Source organism: Dioscorea cayenensis, chromosome 1 (genome assembly GCF_009730915.1).
Source record: "Dioscorea cayenensis subsp. rotundata cultivar TDr96_F1 chromosome 1, TDr96_F1_v2_PseudoChromosome.rev07_lg8_w22 25.fasta, whole genome shotgun sequence".
Classification (NCBI taxonomy): domain Eukaryota; kingdom Viridiplantae; phylum Streptophyta; class Magnoliopsida; order Dioscoreales; family Dioscoreaceae; genus Dioscorea; species Dioscorea cayenensis.
Genome location: NC_052471.1, coordinates 90,855 through 110,748, shown reverse-complemented (window position 1 = coordinate 110,748; position 19,894 = coordinate 90,855). Strand labels below are relative to the sequence as shown.

At 37.6% G+C, this 19,894-nt stretch overlaps 1 protein-coding gene across 1 annotated transcript; it reads left to right on the top strand.

Moving 5' to 3' along the window:
- The first annotated feature begins 2,476 nt into the window (after nt 1-2,476).
- On the top strand, nt 2,477-4,573 carry LOC120265189 (UPF0114 protein in repA1-repA2 intergenic region). Its single transcript, XM_039273081.1, has 5 exons — nt 2,477-2,798; nt 2,919-2,996; nt 3,597-3,678; nt 3,933-4,060; nt 4,172-4,573. Exons 1-5 carry the CDS (start codon nt 2,523-2,525, stop codon nt 4,391-4,393), a joined length of 786 nt encoding a protein of 261 aa, XP_039129015.1. The 5' UTR covers nt 2,477-2,522; the 3' UTR covers nt 4,394-4,573.
- The last annotated feature ends 15,321 nt before the right edge of the window (nt 4,574-19,894 follow it).

Sequence of the window (19,894 nt, the reverse complement as noted above, 5' to 3'; positions counted from 1 at the left end):
CTTCTTATGAGAGGACGAGGCATCGTAGCTCCCTTTGCGAATCAAGTTCTCCTTTCGGCTTTCCTCCTGATACTGGACCAGAGTCATCATGTCGTCTGACTCATTGCTACCATCTGACATATCCTTATCGCTACCATCAAAAGACCCCTCTTCACCCCCTTCATCCTGATCAGAACCGTCATTCTGGAGAGCATTAGTAAGATTATCTACAAGCATCGAGTGGGAAGAGTTAGGGTTTTCAGTATTAAGAGAAGGGTTCAAAGGGAAGGAGGCTCTCAAAACAGGAGGAGGCGAAGATGACTTGTGGGTTAAGGGTTGCTTGTCTCGAGAAACGTATGGGTGAGAAGAAGGGGTCTGGGACTGAGGGGTGGAGACAAGCTCAGGGGTCTCAATGGCAACATCCCGAGGCACAACAGGATTACGCTCCCGAGAAGCAGAGAGAGTGGAGTCCCGATGTATGTTGGTGGGATATCATAGGAGAAGATATCCAGCTGCAGAGAGGTGTCAGACAGTGGGGTCAAATCAGCATTGATAGGTTCCGAGCGTTGGGCACGGGAAGCGAAGGAGCCACCTCTCCCATTCGCATGCGAACCGCCATGTGTCCCCCATCCCACTGTGGATCCAGAACGTAGACCGTTTGGTTGCCCATCGACTGCCACATCCGAGGTCACGTGACCAGCACGACGACTGTCACTGCGGCTGCGCCCGCGACCCCGCCGACGGGCCACCAGCATCCAAGGTCCAAACTCTGGCTCCGAGGAGGCATCATGAGAGATCATAATAGTATCAGGGTCTGAATGGGAAGGCCCGAAGTCTTCCAGAATCGCTGTCCGAGCAACAGTGTCCGCTCGGGAACTGGAATCAACCGCCAACCCTTGTGAAGAACAAGGGGGTGGAAAGATACCGTTACCTCCGGCCACCGTCACTCTAGGACAGGAGTTGGAACCGTGACCCACCATTCCACACGAGTAACAAAAGGTAGGGAGTCTTTCATAAAGAACCAACACAAAGACTCGATGAGATTCATCGCCAATCCAGAACCCGCGGCAGAGAGGCTTGGAGAGATCAAGTTCGAGACAAACCCTCGCAAACTTGGAGCGAGTCAAGGAGATGGTGAGGTCATCAACCTTCAGTAGAGGACCAAGGACCAATGTGGGAGGTAAGGGTTTCAAGGGTGTCACCATCCCAGAAATCCACCGGAAGATTGTGAAGCTGCACCCAAATGGTGGCAGTGTTAAGCTTGGCAAAGGCCGGCTCGAAGAACGGCTTCCATGGTGACAACTGAAGGATGATCCCATTGATGGACCAGGGGCCATCATGGAGTAGCTTCTGCATTACAGTGTGAGACCCGCATTGGATCAAGAGAAAGCCATTGGGAAGGTCAGAGATGTGAATTTCACCGATCTCCGCCCATTTGCTAAGAAGGAACTGCTTGACCTGATCAAACGGAGAAGGTTTACCAAAGAATTTGCCGTAAAGAGAGTTTTGAAACTTCATTCGGGCGCGATTAAGAGCATCTTTATCCAACTTAACAAACTCAGAGGACGAATCCTTGAGTTTGTTCAGAAGTTGGGTGTTATGAAGGGGGGAGTTATTTTGCGAGCGAGAAATCTGAGAAGCGATTTGGGTCCAAGATTTGGGAGGTTCCTGCTGCGAGGGAGCGGTTCTCTGTCCCCCGCTTGCCATAGCAAGGGGGGCGTGAGGGACGAACAAGGAAGAGGAGCAAGGGAAGGAAGAGGAGCGAGAGAGGAACTCTTAAAGCGAGAGACAGGGTGACTGACCACCAAAACCAATAACAAAACAAAAAAAGTTCATATTGGCATACATTAGTTTCCCAAACAGCATTGTTATTGTTAAATACTGATGGTGGATTTGTGATGGATTTGTGGGTGCGAGGGGAATGGAAGAGCTGCTGGCCAGTTGTGAGAATTGTAATTCATGGAGCATGTTGTTTCAACTTTCCATGGGGGATACTGCAATTAATCTTTTCATGACCCTCTAATCTATAGCTCCTGTTGTGCATCTCGGCGTCTAGGAAGGCCAGTATTCTTTCTCGTCATCTTGCATTCATGCTGATGTTGATTGACATGCATAGAAGTGGCAATATCTAGTTGGAGCCCTGCTGCTTTATTAGTAACTCTCTCTGTTAAGTAGAAGGATATCTTACTGCTACTGGTGGTTGGATCCGCAGAAACATCTATGTGATACTATGCTCAAAGCATTTCATGTGAAGATATGATGTAAATTGTTCCAGCATTTGCTCAAAGACTTGTGATGTGACCACTTGCCAGGCCATTAGAAAGACTAAGTCAATGGGAAACATATGGATGCACGCATCACCTTAGCAGATAGATCCAAATTACACCTTCACGGTCCAAAACTCTCCACTTTGCAAGGTGGCTATCACTCGCGTGGTGGGCAGTGTGTTGTGGCCACATATATGGTGTTTTCCTTACCTTGCCAATATAAAACAATCTTTTACTTGGATACCCAGTCTCACAGCTTCACCCAGTTCCAGCGCCATGAGGTTGTCCACTCGACTGTTCATTTCGGGCATCAAAGTCCCGGTAGCAACTCCTGGCCAGAAATGGAGGTCGCTACTGCTACTGCACCATCACCATCTCCATGTCCATATGGTTCACAGGTCTCGAGTTTCATTCGCGAAGGCCAGCTCCAGGGCACCAGAGACTGCATCCAGGATTTCAACATATACAAATGACACCCACATCCGCCAGGTTGACCAAATGCCTGCTACACCGCAGACAAAGGCTCAGGATTTGGAGGAACAGATTGAGAGAGTGGGCTACCTGCCTTTGTGCCTTTTCTGCTCAATGTTTCTGTTTGCACGATTGTTTTCCTGATATATAATTAATCAGTTATATTGTTTGTGACAACTTTTGGCTCGGTCTGATGTGCAGGTGATATATTGGTTCCGCTTCATGACATTTCTCGGCATCTTTGGCTCCTTGGTCGGATCCATACTTTGCTTCCTCAAGGTCAACCTTCCGAGTATAACCTTCTTTTTATGTCTTAACATATATTCACAATGATTTATGTTCTGCTTGGAATTTCACCTCCTCTGGTTAGTTGTGCTTCTATGTCCTGTTGCTTGGTCCAAATGGATACTTAGTTTCTAGTATTTCAAAGGCAAGACACAAACATGTGAGTGTGCATTGGGACAGATTGAGTGGATATTGTCTGATCTCTTTCATGGCTTCAAGGGTGTGAAGAAAGTAAGTAGAGTCACATCCAGAGGTCTGTTGCTGTCTCCTCTCTAAAATCAATTTTAGTGCTGGGAACTCTGTGATGGCATACTTATGCTATATATCTATGACTGATGGTAGTCAGAAATGCTACATATGCAGTTGGATTTACATGTTAATGTGATTAAAAAAGAAATGTTCCTTATGCACGTGAATCATTGCAAAATTTGAGGAATTTGATTGTCAAGTCATTTTCATCTGACTGCTAATTCCTCCATATCTCCCTGCATCTGTTTTCTTGAAAAACATGGTGAGAACAGATGGGAAACTGAATGTGTAATCAGTAGACCTTACTAATTTAACTCTGCTTTTTGTATATGCACATTGGTTCAGGGTTGTAGATATGTCATGGATTCCTTTGCAGAATATTTCTTCAGCGGTGGAAAAGTGATCTTGATGTTGGTTGAAGCTATTGGTGAGTTACTTTTTTTTCCCTCAGGGAAATTTGATATATGCGTAAGCTGTCTGTCTGCTGCTTATTTTATATTCAAGTTGTGATGCATTTTGAAAGTGTATGTTTAAGTTATTATGTAATCAGATGAATGTGGTTTACTATTACACATTGTGGATTATTAGATCTGTATTCTGTCGATCTTGTTTATGCGAGCTAAGCATTGTATGCCTGTTTTACTGAGACTGATTTTGCGTGACCTTTTCTTCTGCATTCAGACATCTACCTTATAGGAACTGTGATGCTGGTGTTCGGGATGGGTCTGTATGAGCTTTTCATCAGTAATTTTGATATTGCAAAGAAATTTTACTATAGATCAAATCTCTTTGGCTTGTTCGTACTTCCGGTAAGCAGCTCATCATGCATCAACGGTGTCCATTCAGAATCATGCAATTTTTGAGAACCAATTTATGATTATAATTATAATTATCCTGCCTGTTTCTTCAATTCGTTGCAGGAAAGACCAAAATGGCTGGAGATAAAGTCTGTGAATGAACTAAAGACGAAGGTAGGGCATGTCATAGTGCTGGTTCTATTGGTTGGACTGTTTGAGAAGAGCAAGAAAGTGGCCATTGGTACTCCTATGGACCTGCTCTGCTTTGCAGCTTCTATTCTCGTCTCATCTGGTGGCCTTTATCTTCTGTCCTTGCTTCTCAATGCAAGAAGTGGACATGAATGAGCAAGTTTAACTTTGGCATCTACTTTATATTAATCTTACTCATGTGAAGTACACCCACTGACCCACCCATGTATGTACAAGTGTACTGCCATGGCGCTCTTAAGAAGTTACTCTATCTGTATGTAAATCAAGTTGTGTTGGGAAATATAAGTTACCTATTTATATTAATCACTTTATAAATCACCCTTCAATAATTGATAGATAAGAAGTACTTGATTTTCAGCTGATCTCACTGACGCTATGACATGACAGGGGTGCCTTAATTAAGGATTGCAAAACAATAATACTTCTGTAGAGTTGGATGTTTGCTGTGTGGGGGGATTATTATATTATTGTTATTGTTATTATTCACAAGTGTATATTACGGTTCAGTACGAAATTACTGCCTTATAAAATGATCGGGCTTGTTAAGAGTTAGTTGGTTAATTAAGAGGTAGGGTCATATACATATATCCCTATATATCTAGTGTCGTATTTAAAGATATATTTCTATGGTAATTAAAACAGTGAAAAAAAAAGTAGTCTGATCATAAATAGGGTTAAATTTTGTTATTTATTTATTTTTGCGTGATCTAACTCTCCCTCTCTCTCTCTCTGTATATATATATATATATATATTGTATGTATTCCTTCTCTATCATTGAAATTGTATATATGTATATAATTAATTACTTGTCAATAATCTGATGATAAATTTGAACCCTGCAGGACTAATAAGAGAACCGAGAGTAGTAGTTAACAAATAAAATAAACCTTCTCTGCTTTAGCTAGGTGTAGTGGGGGACAATGGGAATGAAAGGCACTGAGACACATATAAAATTAATTAATTCCATCCGGTACTGAAGGCCTTTGGCAGCCCATTGGTTGTGATAGAAGAACATGGTTTAAGATTCTTAGTAGGTTAGGAAGTCCACGTCTGATGACGCAGAGAGAGGACCAGTGCAAGGTATTGATTAGAGATGGGTACCATCTAATTGTGAGAAACCCCCACAAATCATATAAAGATTTGCTTTCCCGACGTAGGCCAGATAATTAGTGGTCAGTGTTGGACGCTAATCTTCTTTCATTTCATCCCAATATCCTATGATTCCCATTCCATTCCATTCTCTCTCTCTCTCTCTCTCTCTCTCTCTCTCTCTCCTGTCTCTTATACACACACATATATATATATATATATATATATAATACAGACTATATATATACATGCACTCATCTGGATCGGTCACTGAAGCATATATATATGTATATATATTGTCTTCTTCTCTAGCTAGCTCTTAGCCTCTTAGTACTTACACACTGATCTTATGCATATGAATTAGTAGTAGTCTCTGATGGCCTTATGCACCAGAAAGCCTCAGCTGGGCGTCATCATAAATGACATGGTTATTTTTGTGTTGATAATGACGCTGCTCTTTCAAGATTGCACGCTGCAGGCTGACGCAAGGAGCGCTGTAGTAGAATGGCATGCAATCACATGCACTAGTACTCGTCGTCTCTCCAATTCCAAACGCTACTCCTCCTGTGCTCCAATTACAAGCCCCAGCAGTACCATCCCACAGGGTCATAGCCCTGGCGTTGGCCATGACAATCCTCCTGGCATCCACATCTAATTAATTATATACGACCAACATTAATGATGTGCCGACTCCAGATCGATCTCCTCTTCCTAGCTCCTCTTTACGTACTGCTACTGCTACTTTTGTGTCATCTGCTGCCAGCAGGCTGTGAATTTTACATGTCAATCGGATCTTCTCAAACGTAATTACTGATCAGCCATTGCTAGCTAACTTTTACCAGTGAATTAGTAGGCAAGTCTGTGTGTCTGTCTGAGATCCATATTTTCCATTAATATTGCGTGCTCATTTCTTTAATGTCATGTTTTTTTTATTGCTTATGATTTCTGCTTGTGTTTCAGTACTATCTTAAAATAATATCCAAGGGCTTGATTAATATTGTATGTGCATCCTGCTTTGTAATTAAGTCTGCCAAGATGATGTTACTAGCCTTTATATTTATGCACTGCTTCACATGTATACTACTATTTGCTAACTCCAACTTAATGATCATCCTGCAGGATTCGTAATTTATTAAGTTTGATATAGTTTAAAAAAAAAAAATATGCATATATCTAATTCACATAATTAACTAGAAGCCAAGTAAACACAATATATGAATCTGAAGCTCTGAATTAATTTGTAGTGTGTATGTCTGTGTGTGTGTGTGTGTGTGTGTGTGTGTGTGTATGGATATATATATGAAATCTGAATGGCAAAAGATGTTTTCAATTACCTTTCAATGCTTTCCCAGTTCCCTTTCGATTCTTTTGATTTTCTTTTAAACATAAAAAGCTAGTGCTTCCTTTTGAGTTGGGAGTGAGGACTCTTTTTTTTGCCAGGTTTTGGACCAGCAGCCATTTGATGCTCGACCTTGTATTTTGCCACTTCGAGGACTAACCACGTTTGATCATGATATGATAATTTTCTTATCGTGCTTTTCGTTTTCACCAACTAATTGTCAGTCTAAATAATTAATGTCAGTGGATCTATTAAAGTGAGTAATTAACAAGACCCCTCCCCAAAGAGAGCAGCCTACGATATATATATATATATATATATATATATATATATGGATCAGATTAATTAAGGACATGATAATGCTAGCCTTGATTAATCTATGATGAATCATATCTAACTAGTTTTTCTTTCATTAACCTACACCCGCAAATCAAATTTGGATAGGGATCAATTTCACTAAATTAACATATTTGGCTTGTACCATGAATCCACACTTCTTTCTTTATTCTTGCTGACCGCAAGTGCACATTGCACCAATTGCTCCTTTTTGTCTATTATTATAACGTATTAATTATATATAATAATGTTATTAGGTGGTCTTAATATTCTAATTAATAACTTCTAGTGCTAATCCTAATTCAAATGTCGATTGAGTTTTCCATGATCAACTCATCATGCAATGATGACGCATTCATTCGGTGTGCATTCTATGTTTCTATCTATTCATATAACATCCTAATTTTTTTTTTTTCAAAATTACAAGTTCTTTTAAATTTCAGGGAAAAAGAGAAAAAAATTAATAGAAATTAAAAAGAGTTTTTCATTTATGTAATTTAATTTCGGAGGAAGAAGATTAAGTAGGAGTGTAGATAATTAACAATATGATGAACCCAATTAAACAGTTAATAGAAAAACTAAGCACTCTCACTGAATTAAACCCTATCACGTACATATATGTTTATTATAGCATACATTCGTTTTTTGTTGTTTTGTTTTTAAATAAACTATGAATATATTAAAATTAAAAGGAGGACACCTTACTTGGCAATATTTGCAGGGAACGTATGTAATAGAACATATAATATTATTATATACTAATAAGTTCCAATTTTTAGTTTGTTAAACATCATATATATATATATATATATATATATATATATATATATATGATTCCTCCTTGACCAAAAGATTAATAAGATTATTTATGTAAAGTATAATTATAAAACTAATGTTTTTCATTAATTGATGTAAAGATTAGTTAGTCCACCATTTTTTTTTTAGTAGGGTGATAATTAGGGGGCTCCATGTACCCTTATTCATTATTTGCATTTTGGTTCAAGTCCAAGAGTAATTAATACCAAAGTTTTGGATCACAAAGGTCTATAGGCACCTTTTTCCCTCTTTATGAATTCTGTAAAATTTTCATAGATATCTTTAAAATCAAACAAAGATTGAGAATTTTTTTAACATAGTAATCTGAATTTGTTTTAAGAAATATTTATAAAATTTAAAATGTTGAAATTATTAATAGAACAACCTTTACTCTTCTTTCACATTTTCTGATTTTTTTTTTTTACTTTTTTAAAGAGTTTTTAGTTCTCTAATTAGACAAAAATAATGAAACATAGATCAATTTTTAAACATTTACATTTTAAGTGATACATAGCCCATGACTCCCCTAATATTAATTACTTTTGCCTTTGTATTGTGGGAACCTCCTATTAAGATATTAAGAGCAAGTGCGAATGACTCTAAACTTTAAACCCTGTGACGCTATCACATCACTAGGTCACTAATTTAAATATTTTGACTTACCTTTGATGTTATTTATATTTTCAATTTTTGAATTTTCTCCTTTCACTGACTTGAAATTTTACATCCATTGACTTATGAGAGTTTGCCACCAAAAAAAAACCTTTTGGATTCGTATGAAGACTCTCTTTATAAATTCTTTAATCATCATTATAAACATTTGAATTTGTTCTCTTCATCATCGCATGAGGAGACTCTTTCTTTGTCAATATATGAGGCTGGTTGCTTTTTTAATCTTATAAAACACATTTTTTTTTTTTCGCCATTTAAGAAGCTCTTATTTTCTTTATCATTTGAGAATACTTTTAATCTTCAATGCCTAAAACGGTCTCTTTTCTTTATCGATTGAGAGTTCATTTTCTTTATCCTTAGATGAATTGTTGTTTTCATCATCTAAGGGTGCTTGTTTGAGAAAATTTCTCTTCATTGCCACTTGAGTTATCTCAACATCATTTTTTGCAAGCAACCATGTAGTACCATACATTCACCTTTTTTAGCATCGATACCAAGTGTTAATAATGTGAGACGATGCATTGCATTCATATCTTTTTAAGCTACATTTACCTTTAATCACTATAAGTGTCAAGTGTCAGCAGTAAGCTACAATGATCACATCAATGGCTTTAAACTTTTATTCTTGTGTGCGTTAAGAGCCCAAGGTAAGACTCTCTTGAAGATAGTCAATGGCAGAACTAAAACCAAAACCAAGGGGTGTTAACTTTAATTTAAAATATTATAAAAATTAAAAATATATATTAATTCAAATTTAAAATTATAATAATTAATATTTCAAAAAATATACCACTAATGATTACCATGACATAGGAGTTGAATTATTCGGTCAAATCCAATCTAGTTTCGATTTAAATATAAAAAAAATTATATTAATTCAAACTAGAAAATAATCATAATAAATATTTTAAAAAATATAACATATACATATCGCTAACGACTACCACGAAATAAAAGTTAAATCATTAGACCAAGTACAATCTAGTTTTTAACTAGTTTCATAAGATTTGCAAGAACACAACATTGAACAAAATAAAAACTTTTTCTAAATTTTTTTTTTCAGAATTTGAAGATTTTATAGAGAAAAAATTTATTAGAATAAATTCCCAATAGAGTGAAGTAGCTTGTTATGGTAGAATCTAAAAAATAAATCTATATGATATGCATTATCGTATTAAATATAAATATATTAATATATTATGTATATATTGTTAGGATTATGCCCTCGAATGCCAACAAGGATACTTGTATTAGGGCATTTCATTTGTATTATACATTCTTATTTAGTAGGCATTTATTTTGATGTTCATATAAATTTTGTGATGGCATTATAATTAGTTTTGAATATCATAGTCCATGTGTATTAAGTTAAAACTTCTACTCTTTGTGGAATAAAGAGGAGAGCACTAGAAGGGTTTGATACTTGTACACTTAAATAGTTCACAAATCGGAGAACCTTTAATTGGGCATTAAAAGTTCATAAGGATTTGTATGATACATATTTTGACAAAGAGTGTTAGTTGAAAACTATAGAATAGTGGGAGCATATGTCATAAATGCATCATCGGGAATTGGTGTTTTCGAACATGACTCGCAATAATCCAATCACATGGGTTTTACTCTTTGACAGTCAATGATTGGGATTGTTGGTTATGATCATATGAGTGAACCTTAGACCTGAGGTATCATGATCATAATATACTTGTAACGTCTAGTCTATTACTAGAGTTGTTAGGCTCAGTTCACGTTTTGGTAGGGCCGACCTCGAAGTGTGACTATGTCGGGCAGGTAGCAGTTGTGAGTGATCACCAAGAAGGAATTCGTTCTCTCAGAAGTAAACGAGTCAGTATCCTATGAGACTATAAGTATGTGAGATTAGAAGACCTTGGCCAATGCAGTCAAACTAACTGTATGGGACACGAAGAGTAGTTTGGTAATCTCACCGCACTATAGTTATTTGCAGGTGATCGAGTTCAGTGAGTTTGACAATTACCATGGCTCTCACTCGGTTGGGATACAATAACGAAAGGTTTATACACATATGGTAATCATAATCGGAAAGGTTCGTAATGATCTACTTATTCGTGTTCAATTGGGCTACGACGTGGGGCCATGGGGCTGGCTAGGTGTCACTGACAAGTTCCCCTTGCTTAAATCCCGCAAGTGCACGGGCTTGTCGAAGTAATAATCCCGGGTGAGCGGGGTCGAATCCACAGGGAGTAGGGAGTGAAAATACTTAATTTGATTCTTAGCTATGTGGAAGATCAATTGTGATAGGTGTGAAATTGATTCAATTCTCAACAATAAAAACAACAAGTGAAAGAGCAAAAGTAAGAAGAGGGTAAGGCAATCGATAAAGAATGGGGTACTCGGATAATGCTTCACCTAAGATGATCGCTTCAAGTGCAAGAACTCTGTATTATGCTTCCTAATTAATGCAATGGTGAGTCATGGAAATCCTTACATACATAGTCCCAAATCTAAGGTCAACTATGCCTAACTCTATACATGTCCCGGAGGAGAAATCGAACAATCTCAATACCTCGCACTCGCATAGAGTTGCAATGAGCTCTAGGGATTCCAAGTGATAAATCTCTTCCTAAATATAGACCTACCCCTTTGGTCCAGATGGAAGGTCCCTAGCCACAATTAAGCCCTAGATACTAAGATCCTCTCAACGCTTCACTCCATTGCACGCGCAACTAGGCCCCAGCTGAGGTTCATCCCTTAGACCATTCACTCCATTATGGCCACAAAGAACTCGAGGAACGGAGGTAGAATCTATCACGTCGGAGAGGAAAGGGGACGCTCCTGTACCTCTCGACTCACCCTCTCAACCCTCTCCAACCTAGCTTTGTCTAACGCTAGTGGTGTGTCACTCACTCACAAGGTTACCAACAAGAACTCTCAACCCTAGTGTCACTCTAGGGGAAATGTTCATACAATTAAGCATTCAAGGTTGGAACTCACAATAAACATCAATTTATTGAAAGCATAATAAAGAAGTTCAATGAAACGAATACATCCTAGGGTTCGCAATCATCCAAGTACCCACTAGGGGTTTAGCTCTCCATGGAGCTTAATACAATCAAAGAAATCGAATGTAAAAGCAATGAATCTATAAAGAAACCCCCTCGATGGTCGTGTCGATGGTCTTGTGGAGAGTCCTCTACTCATCGTCCAAAGATTCCTTTATCCGGTATAGGATACGCCTCGATCGAAGCTCCCCTACCAACCTTCTTCCTAATGGAATCACGATGTCGGAGCCATAGAACTTCTCCAAAACCTTGGCCAATACCCCTCGAAACCCTAGCCGAAGTCCTCTCACAAGTTGGGGAAAAGATGGAGAAAAGAATACCAAAATCGGGGCTGAATCGGCTTTAAATAGGGCTGGAATCGGGCAACTCCACGGGCGTGGATGATACACGCGCCCGTGCGGAATTTCCACACGGGCGTGGATAATTTCCACACGCCCATGTGGATTCTCTGTTTCTCTGATTTCTGGCCGGCTGTGAACAGTATTACTACAGTGCTCTGCTACAGTCTTCAACCTGATTAACTTCCCAATTCCATACTTTCATCGGGGTAACGCAAACGGGCACACATTTTTACGTCGTGAATCACTTGCTTCTTCAATGATGTACATGTTGGCGGGGCTCTTGTTCTTATATGCAAAAGTCGGAATGCTCGAGCGTGACTGCCTTTGTGCCCCTCCAAATAGATGTTCTCACTCGAATGCGAGGAGGTTGGCACACACTCTAGCATCTCACACCTGACCTATGTCTTCGCGTTTGAACCTTAACAAGATCTCCTCCAAAATAGGTGCATTATGATCCACATTGGCCCATTTCCTTCATACTCGGCCTCACAACTCTACCTGCGTAAAAGTAACATAAAACACACATATTAATGTAGAGAACTGAGGAAAGTAATACTCAACATAAGGAATGAACGCTTCGCATTAATATCGCACAAGCACTTATCAATCACCCACGTCCTTTGGTATCCTCCCATTGCCAATCGGAACGAACCTAGGGAGTCACGCTTAAAGGGATAAAGAATTAGTCTCGTTTTGAATACATGGGTAAAATTGTCAATTATAATTTTACTTCATGGGATGAGTGAAATTATAAATTAGTCTAGGGTTTTTGTCTTAAGTTTAAATTTTGATTTAAATTCGATGGAGTCGAATGGATAATCAAAATTATGAGAACTCAAAGATAAAAGTGGTTTTAGTTAGATTAGGACTCATATTTCTAATAGAACTTTTATGGTAATGTTTATCATATTATGAAGGTTCATATTTTGAATAGGACTTCATAATTGAATGATGTTTATCATATTATGAAGGTTCATATTTCGAATAGAACTCATAATTGAATAATGTTTATCATGTTTTATAAAGTTTTTATAAATATGACTCCTCTCCAACTATAGACTAATCTCAATTAATTCTCTAGTGAGAAAATCCCCTAGTTCTCTCTTCCTCTCTAACCCTAGCCGCTATTTGGAGAAGAAGAGGAGATTGTCTCTTAATTCCGGTGTGTGATTTAGAGGCGTGGAACTTTCGTTCGACGCTAGGAGATCTACGACAATCCGAGAGATAAGTTCGGCTCATCAAAAGAAAGAAAATCATCAAGAGGTAATTTTCTAGGCCTTTTAATTAAATTACGGTGCTCATTAAAACAATTAGAATATATATCGCAAATATATTATTGCTTCCGCATGCCCTTTTAATGTTATTTGATTTTTGCGATATTACCCAACATATATATGTCGTATATATATATATATATATATATATATAACTGCAGAGGGGTGTTTAACGTTCCTTGGGTGGTGTGGGGGGACTACAATGACACCTTTGCTATGGGAGATAAGACATATGTCTACCTTAACTTAGTTGACATTCGTTTGGCTAACAATTTTGTGCATGATCTGGGGTTGCAAGAGCCCCCCACGTTTGGGAAATGATTTACCCAGACCAATGGTCAGGTGGATGTTGTCTGGGTTAAGCTTGATAGATTCCTTGTTAATAACACTTGGGCTGCTAACTTTCCCAGGATGATCCAAAATTGTTTACCCGGCTGGGTTCAGACTATGTTCCACTTAGATTGGAGGTTGGTTCACATTACTCCACGCCTAGGCCCTTCAGATTCAAGCTAGTCTGGTTTTTAGTGGAGGGCTTTCAGGACTTGGTGCAGCAATGGTGGTCAGAGTACGCTCCGGTGGGTTGTGGTGCCTTTATTTTGGTTAAAAGGATGGCTAGGTTGCATGAGCATCTGCGATACTGGGCCAAATTTAGCTTTGGTTCCATAAAACTCAGGAAGCTTTCTCTTTTGCATGATTTAGAGGTTTTGGATATCATAAAGGAGAGGCGTCCTCTCTTTGCAGAGGAGGTTGAGAAAGAGCAAGATCTGCTTGATGAGCTTGGCACTACTCGCAAACAGGAGGAGCTTTATTGGCGGTAAAGATCGAGACTTCAATGGTTAAAGGATGGGGATGAAAACACTAAATTTTTCTATGCTGTGGCCAATGAGAGTGAGAACAGGAATTTTATTCCCAACATTAGTCACAATAATGTTTTTCTGGTGAAGCCCAAGGATATTGGGAATCTGTTTGCGTCACAATTTTGCCAGCAATTTGGTGTCAAATGTGATTTCTGATTCAAAATTGATTAGGAGAGGTTGCTGTCTAACAATGCTTCGATTAGTTTGTCTTTGCTGGAGCGACCTTTTTCGAGGGAGGAAATTAAGCAGGCGGTCTTTGACTTAGGTGGCGATAAAGCGCCTAGGCTGGATAGTTTCCCAATGTAGTTCTTTAAGAACTGTTGGGATACAATTAAGCTGGATTTGGTCAAGCTATGTGAGGATTTCTATTTTGACCGTGTTAACCTAGAAAGGATTAATTGGGCAAGTATTACACTCATTCAGAAAGTGGAGACCCCGGTGTTTCTAGGGGATTACCGTCCCATTAGTCTGATCAACTTATCTCTTAAGATTATCTTGAAGTTATTGGCTACAAGACTTAGCAAGGTCATTAACACGGTAATTGGTAATGTCTAATCTGCCTTTCTCAAAGGATGATGCATCCTTGATAATATAGCCAGCATTGAGGAATTGATTTTCAGTCTCCGTAAGCGTAGAATTCCTAGCTATATTCTTAGAGTGGACTTTGCCAAGGAATTTGATATGTGGGTTGGGATTTACTTTTGGGATTCCACTGGGGGAGTTTGGCAGCAGGTGTAACCTGCATTATGCGGATGATCTGTTAGCTGTGACTATGGGAGGCCTTGAGAATTTAAGGGTCATTAAGTTGATCCTTTATGTTTTTGAAGGCACTTATGGTCTTGAAACTAACTTCACTAAAACTTGCCTGTTTTCCTCAAGCTTGGGTGAACTCCCAACGCCCTCGGCTGCGGCTACCCTGAGCTACTTGGTGGGTCTTTTGCCTGTCACTTACCTTAGGATCCTTATCTCGGGTAGGAGGCCCCGTTGGCAAGATTGGGAGTGGCTGCTTGCAAAAGTTAGGAGTCGACTCTCATTATGAAAATCAAAGCAATTATCATTAGGAGGTTGACTCACAATGGTCAACTCGGTGTTGTCTGCCCTCTCGACTTATTAGATGTCGATGTTTAGACTGCTGAAATGGGTCATCAAAGGTTTAGATCGTATCAGAAGAGACTTCATGTGGTCTGGCCTGGATATTGAAAAACTGGGTTGTGGACTCGTCTGTTGGAAAAATCCCTATAGATCGCGGGATCAAGGGGATGGAGCATTTTTAAGCCTTAGTGAATTCAACAACACGCTTTTGGGAAAGTGGTTATGGAAGTGCCTGACTGATCCAAATTAGTATGGTGCGGACATCGTTCGATTTAATTACAAGGGTGTGCCTTGGAACGTGTTCTCCCAGTTGTCTAGGAAATTGTCTTTCTTTTGGAAGGGTGTGTCCAGTTGTTTGTCAGCTTTTAGGGGCTGTCTCTTGTAAGAAATCTCTTCGGGGACGAAGATACTATTTTGGGGAAGATCCGGGAGTAGTTCATATAAGAAACCTCTTATTGAATTCGGCCGGGGAGACTTGCGAACAAAAAAAGTTGGGGTCTTACGGCAAATGGCACATTTATGGTCAAGTCTTTCTACGATTTCCTTATTAACATGGGTGTGCGCTAGCTGCCCTGTAGCAAGATTCTTCTAGCCCAGTTATTGCCCAAGGAAAATCAACTTATTCAATTGGTTGGTTTGGAAGAACAAGATCCTCTCCTTGAAGAATCTTGCTTTGTGCAGGTGTAACCAGTTGCCGACTACTACTAGTTGATTTTGCACTAATTATAACACTAACCTATTTGTTTTCACATTAGGTTCTATAAAATGGTTTTACAAATTTATGGAAAATCCTCCATTTTTTGCATTATATATATATATATATATATATATATATATATATATATGTATATATATACAAAGAAGCAACATGTGGTGAATAGTATAAATAGTATGGCTCGTTGATTTTGTGGAAAAAATATATTTTATTTTATTTTATTTATTTTTATATTTTAACCTTGATGCTATTTTTTACTCACAGATCTAACTTCTACAATTTTTTTAAGTTTTAATTTATGCAAATAAATCTACTAGATTCTGTTTTTTCCTCACATTTTATAGAATTCTCAAATAAATATGGAATATTTATTTTTGTATTTTGTCCCATCTTAATAAAAATTTATGTAAAATCACCAAAATATTTTCATATTGTAAAATTGTATATTAAATTCACTATTTTTGTTTGGTTGTTTATTGTATGCACTCAGGGCTAAAATATATTTTATTTTAATACAACAAACATAATTTATCAAAAACATGTACATAAACAGGGAATTAATTATCCAACTCAGATGTTCTCAACTAGTGATGTTGAGTTTTGAGTTGTGCCATCCTTATCTAATGTTGTAGATTAAACCCAAAAAAACAAAGGTCTCATTTAGGGATGGCAACGGGTAGGGTATGGGTAGGGTATGCCAAAACCCTTACCCGTACCCGTAACCCCTACCCCATACCCGCACTCCATACCCGCATTCTCACCCTGCACTCCTTCAGGGTAAAAATCATACCCTTACCCTTACTCCGCAGGTACTGGGTATACCCAGCAGTACTCCCGCTACCCGTTGTTACCCATTGTTCAAATTATCGAATTAAATTTAAATAATAATAAAAAAATAAATTAATTATACATTATATTACAATCTTTAAACACATGTCCATAAATTCAAAAATTACAAGTTGATATATATTTGTTTATCTTAAATTATATAATCACATAAAAAAATGACATTTATTTAGAACTCAATGGTAACTCTACCTTTTTGTTTTGTTCATGTTTAACTATCTTGGTTTTTTTGTTTTTAAATTTTTTTCATATATCTACTATTTATATTTTTATATAGCTTCAAATTTTTATAAATATCTAGTAAGATTTTTGAATATAAAAAAATATTATAAGTAATTCTCATAAGTTATATCCAATTGATTTTTTTATTAAGTATCTTATTTTTTTCAGGATGTTTTTTTATAATTTATAGAATAAATTATTATAACATTATTTTTTTATATTTGTTTATTTTTTTAAATTTAATTATGATTTTTTTAATATATATCTAAAAATTCAATTTTTGATAATATTATCAAATATAAATATAGAAATTAAATAAAAATTTAAAATAATATATTAAGAGAAAATTTGAAGTATTATTTTCAAATTAATCACCATGAAAATAGATATTGAGTAAATGTTTAGTTTAATAAAAAATTATATATATATATGAAAGGGTAAGGGTACTGCAGATGGGGTTTTTACCCTGCACTCTTCAACGGTAAGGGTAAGGGTAGAGAGAGCCAGCTCGAGTCAGACTGCACAGCCATCTACTCAGCAGTGACTCCCTGCCAAAGAGGGTATTACCCTCGACCGGGTACGTGCACGGTAAGGGTATTACCCGCTAGTTTTGAGCTGGCACGGGCTCTGCAAGGGTATGCCCCTACCCTATTATTATTATTATTATTATTAGTGAAAATTGCCAAAAACACCCTCTAAATTTGCAATATGTATAAATTGTTCCTCTAAATTTGATTATCTATAAAAAAACCCCTCCTTTTGAATGCAATGAATTTGAAACCCTTCAAGCATTTAATGGAGTTAGTTTTGAATTTTTTGGAAGAAATTATCCCTTGCATTGGAAGTTGTGACAAGTGAGACATGGTTTGACCATAAAGCCCTTTGCTATCATAATATTTCCTCTTCAAGAGGAACCAGTTTTTTTTCTTGGTTAATCCCCAGAGAACACCATTATTGATACTGGTTTCCTTTTTCTCTCTTCATCTCTTCAGCTTTTCCATTTTAAAAGTTATCGTTGCTTGGACATCTTCTATAGGATTGGACCACTGCCTCGAAGGAAAACTCCCACTCAACTCTTCGACATTTCATTAGTTTGCGCTCCAAGGTATTGAGGCGAGGTGGACGCCGTTGAAGATGTTGTGCAGTTTGCTTTTGTTTTGATATTTTGTGGTTTCTTTCTGATTTGATTTGTAAAGTATTCTTTGCAAGATCTACTATTATGTCCGCACTCGTGGTAGTGAAGTGAGTTTTTTAAATGGTTAGCGCCTACAAAATGTTGTCCGACATGCAATGACAAAACTTCAAATTGATCTAATGAGTAAGGAAAGCCTACTAAACCGTCAGGGTGGGCCTGAGGTGGAACAGATACGCTCGTAGAATCCGAATATCTACTAAAATCATAAATGTTTAAACAGAAACTGGATAAATTTAAACAGAGACATAACATTTTAAACAGAAACTTGGTAAATTTAAACAGAAACATTTCTGTTTAAACAAAAAACTGTATAATTTTAAACCGAAACATGGACATTACAAGGCTAACTGAGAAAAAACATAAGTTTTAAGCGGAAACTGGGATAATTAATCAATAATTAACTTGTACAACTATGTTTTTGTTTAAATATCATCGTTTCATTATAAATTTACGTTTATTTATGGAAACGATTTTCATAAATAACGAGCAAAATGTACAATAATATGCGATAGTTTGTGGCAAACATATGTAACGAATATAAGTTGTCCTCTATGCTTAGTTGGCGACAATTTTTTTTGCAAGATCTACGATTGTGTCCGCACTCGCGGTAGTGAAGTGAGTTTTTTAAATGGTTAGCGCCTACAAAATATTGTCCGACATGCAATGATAAAACTTTAAATTGATCTAACGAGTAAAGAAGGTCTACTAAACCGTCAAGGTGGCCCTGAGGTGGAACGGATGCGCTCGTAGAATCCGAATATCTACTAAAATCATTTCTGTTTAAACAGAAACTGGATAAATTTAAACAAAGACATAACATTTTAAGCAGAAACTTGATAAATTTAAACGAAAACATTTCTGTTTAAACAAAAAATTGTATAATTTTAAACGGAAACAGGGCTATGACATGGTGAAAAGTCTTCCAAAGTTTGTTTCAGACAAAAAAAATGTATAAAATGTTAGACTTGATGTGATTGGGCGGTTTTTTTTCCCACCATTTTTAAGGGCAACGATGGAATTTCACAATATGGACCCAGTCCAAATGACTTACAAGGGGTAAAAAAAGACGTGAAATGATAAAGGAAGGGTTGTCCGGGGTATTCAAAACTTACAGAGGTTGTTTGGGAAGTTTTAAACAGTGTAAGGGGTAAATAGTAATTTTCCCTTATTATTATTACATAATAATAATAATAATAATAATAAGTGGAAATTGCCAAAAAAACCCTTTAAGTTTGTAAAATTGCCAAAAACACCCCGTTAGTTTTCAGATCCCCAAAAACCCCTCCTTTTAAAAGTCTATGTTTTTCAAACCCCCAAACCCCATGAACGGATGTGAACGGAGTGAGTTTCAAATTTTTTGGACGTAAAAATGCCCCTTGCATGGGGAGTCGTGGGTCGCAGCCCATCTCGGCGATTTCGAGAGGAAGTGGGCGGTTTTCCGTAGGGTAACCCCGAGAGACGAATTTATCGAGCCGCTTTAATTGCTTTTTTTCTCAACTCACGCCTTCGCCTTTTCCATTTCCGGTCTGCTCCGAGTTGTCTCTACCTGCCAAGCCTCCGTAATTGGCATTTCATCGCCTTTTTCCCTTTCCACCCTGTATCTCAAGGAGAAGTCCCCCCCCGCAACTAGTTGGCATTTCATCGCTTGCAATCTAAGGTATTGAGTATGGTTTTTACGTTAACTGCTCACTACAAAGAAAGATTTTTTTCGGTTTTGTTTTTGTGCTCCCTGCTTTTTGTTGGAAGATATCAAGTCTCGCAGGGGATTTCTACCGGGGTTTTGTTAGTCTACAGTGAGATTTC